We start from the raw sequence: 2,678 nt of genomic DNA on the forward strand, positions 1-2,678 counted from the left end.
CAAATGTAATTGATGTAAATGTGTTAAAGCCTATAGATGATTACATTTCTATGATGACATCTATTGGGTGTAAAATATATAAAAAAATATATGTAATAACTTAAAGATGCACTATGCAGAAATCGCTCCGCCATGTAGAGAATCATTATACCATCTAAACTGCTGTGAAATATGTTTTCTATAACCAAAAATATTTAGTTTTCAGCTGTTTGAAGCTGGTGTACAAAACAGAAAGTAAAAGATTAAAAACGAAATTTAAGAACTGGAAACATAGAACAGATCTACCGCTTCTTAGACTTGCTTTCAATGAGAATGACAGATCTATAACTCACATTTCTAAGGGAATTTGGTTGGTTGTCCAAAAAGTTACATATTGCAGCTTTAGTAAATTAATTCAGAGAGTTCTTCAATAGATTTATCAAACGTAATGTGAACAAAGAAAAAAGAGAGACATTTCACCATAACCATGCTTTATTGTTTTTGGATAATCGGAAATAAATACATACATAAATAGAGAAATAAATCATCAATATTTAAAACAAACAGACTGTCAGTGTCTCAAAGGCCATTGAGAGCACTCTTCAAACTGGGTGGGTGATATGTATAGCTCAGGTCTACCACAGTTCATGTTGGGTCTGGGTCAGATTGTGTTGTGTTGGGGGTATGCAACCGGAGCATAGCGTGGGCTGACTGGATATCACTATTAGCAGGAGGTGAAGGTTTTCCAGAAGAAGTTTTTACAGGGGGCTTTGCGGTCGCGCTGCGGCAGCTGTGATAGCCTGTTGTAGACGGCCCTCTCCTCCAGTCGAGACTCCAGGGGCTCCTCTAGATCCACAGGGGACACCCCTTCTCCTGGCAGCATGTTGGTGTCCGTCGCTCCTTCCAACAAGCCAGACACCAGCTTGAGAATCAGCTCTTTGCGCTCTTTACTCAATTCCTAATAGAAAGGCAGAAGAGGTGGCATATCAGTGGCTGCGTATATGTAGAGAATATGTAAATATGTCAATGTTAGCTACAAAGAAATAGTATATTTTATTGATCAAGATGACCTATTTCTTTATCAACTGACAAACCAGGTTAGAAATATTTGTTTCACTCAAATAAAAAAGCCATCATTTAATTCGTTATGAGTATTTATAAATGACATTTCAAACCCATTACTAAAAATAAATATAAAAACATTAAATGTCATTGTACTAATTCATCAATTATCAGTTATTGATAATTGATCACTGGAAATGAATTTGTCAAATCAAACACAATTCAAATCATTTTTCAAATAAATTTGAACACAGATTTATCTGACAACCATAAAAAGAATACTGAAAATAACAATTGATGATACAAGTAATAATAAAACATTATGACAATATTTTTTTTAATGAATAATGATAAAATAAAAACAAATTCTCTACTCACCCTGTTAAGTAGTGGGCTCCTCTCTTCGACAGGAAGCACGGCGGCTGCTCTAACACTGTATAGAACCCCCATGAGAGACGCTAAAATGACCAGGAGCTGCATGCTGAGAGAGAGCGCAGGGGATGGACGACAGGCAGACACTAGATTAAGAGACAGATAGAGGGAGCGCACAAAGTGGTGAGAGTTCAGTGGGAGAACAGAGAGTGGTCGAGAAGGTGCACTGGTAGCCTTGGATAGGTTACTGTCACTGAACACTAAAGCGATGTTGATTGTTAAGCTCTACCTCCAAAGTCCCCCACTCCTTTATAGCCCTCTCTCCCTGTCTACCACTGACGCAGAAAGTGGTGGGTGTATGCCGGTGGGGTGGGGGGGTCAGAGGAAAACAAATGGAGTCATTGATCAGTTAACCCCTTGACTAATGGCAAGGCGTTTTCACGTCATGTGTCTAAAAATGGTTCTGACATCAATATCAAAATAATACATTGACAGTAATTTTATGTGTATCAAGCCATCTGCAAAAAAGTGACCTCTGGCAGGTGTCATTTCCGGGGTTTTACCAGATGTGTGCGGCACGGTACGTGAGGACTTCAGACATTAGATAACCAGCTTGAAAAAGGTTATTCATCCTGATTCTAGTTTATTAATCCAAATAATGTTCTACTTCTTCCTTCAAATGTTTCTATTAAAAAAATACAATAAAACCAAGTAAATAAGTGCCCTTAACTCTGTGCATTGGTTTTACCACCCTTTCTTTCCACAGATCTATTGTATATTTCTCTGCATATAATTCCTCGCCCTCTGATTTCAACTCCAAAACCTTGAGATTACAATCGAACTGTCTGACGCCTGGTATGCCTTACAGCACTGCGCTGACTACAAAGTGTTTGACCGTCTGTCTGTTTTCTGATCACCAGATGAGAACAATCTGTGAGCCTGTGAGACAATAAATGCATCTACTGTCAACGGCATGTCACATTTGGGCACTTCATTCAACAAAACACAACTGCTTTAACTGGTGTCCCTTTAGCTAATGCACTTGTATCAAACCATACTCTTTGATCAAATTGTGGAATGGCTCCATGTATAATACACCAGAGAGAAAGTTTTCACCGGCTCCGATCACTTGACAGGTAGGTTACTCACGAGTAGAAGCCCGCCCTCCTCTGTTTCAGTCTTGTGAATGAGGCACTCTAGAGAAATGTGTATTAAGCCAGACACTCTTAATTTTGAAGTGCAGATATCCAGTTTTCTTAATTTAC

The 2,678-nt window shown here is 38.6% G+C and overlaps 1 protein-coding gene across 1 annotated transcript; it reads right to left on the reverse strand.

Moving 5' to 3' along the window:
* Positions 1–453: 453 nt before the first annotated feature.
* LOC121537500 (somatostatin-1B) lies at positions 454–1,688 on the reverse strand. Its single transcript, XM_041845118.1, has 2 exons — positions 1,420–1,688; positions 454–937 (listed from the first exon to the last, which is right to left on the reverse strand). Exons 1-2 carry the CDS (start codon positions 1,519–1,521, stop codon positions 704–706), a joined length of 336 nt encoding a protein of 111 aa, XP_041701052.1. The 5' UTR covers positions 1,522–1,688; the 3' UTR covers positions 454–703.
* Positions 1,689–2,678: the final 990 nt, after the last annotated feature.

Source organism: Coregonus clupeaformis, chromosome 24, assembly GCF_020615455.1.
Source record: "Coregonus clupeaformis isolate EN_2021a chromosome 24, ASM2061545v1, whole genome shotgun sequence".
Classification (NCBI taxonomy): domain Eukaryota; kingdom Metazoa; phylum Chordata; class Actinopteri; order Salmoniformes; family Salmonidae; genus Coregonus; species Coregonus clupeaformis.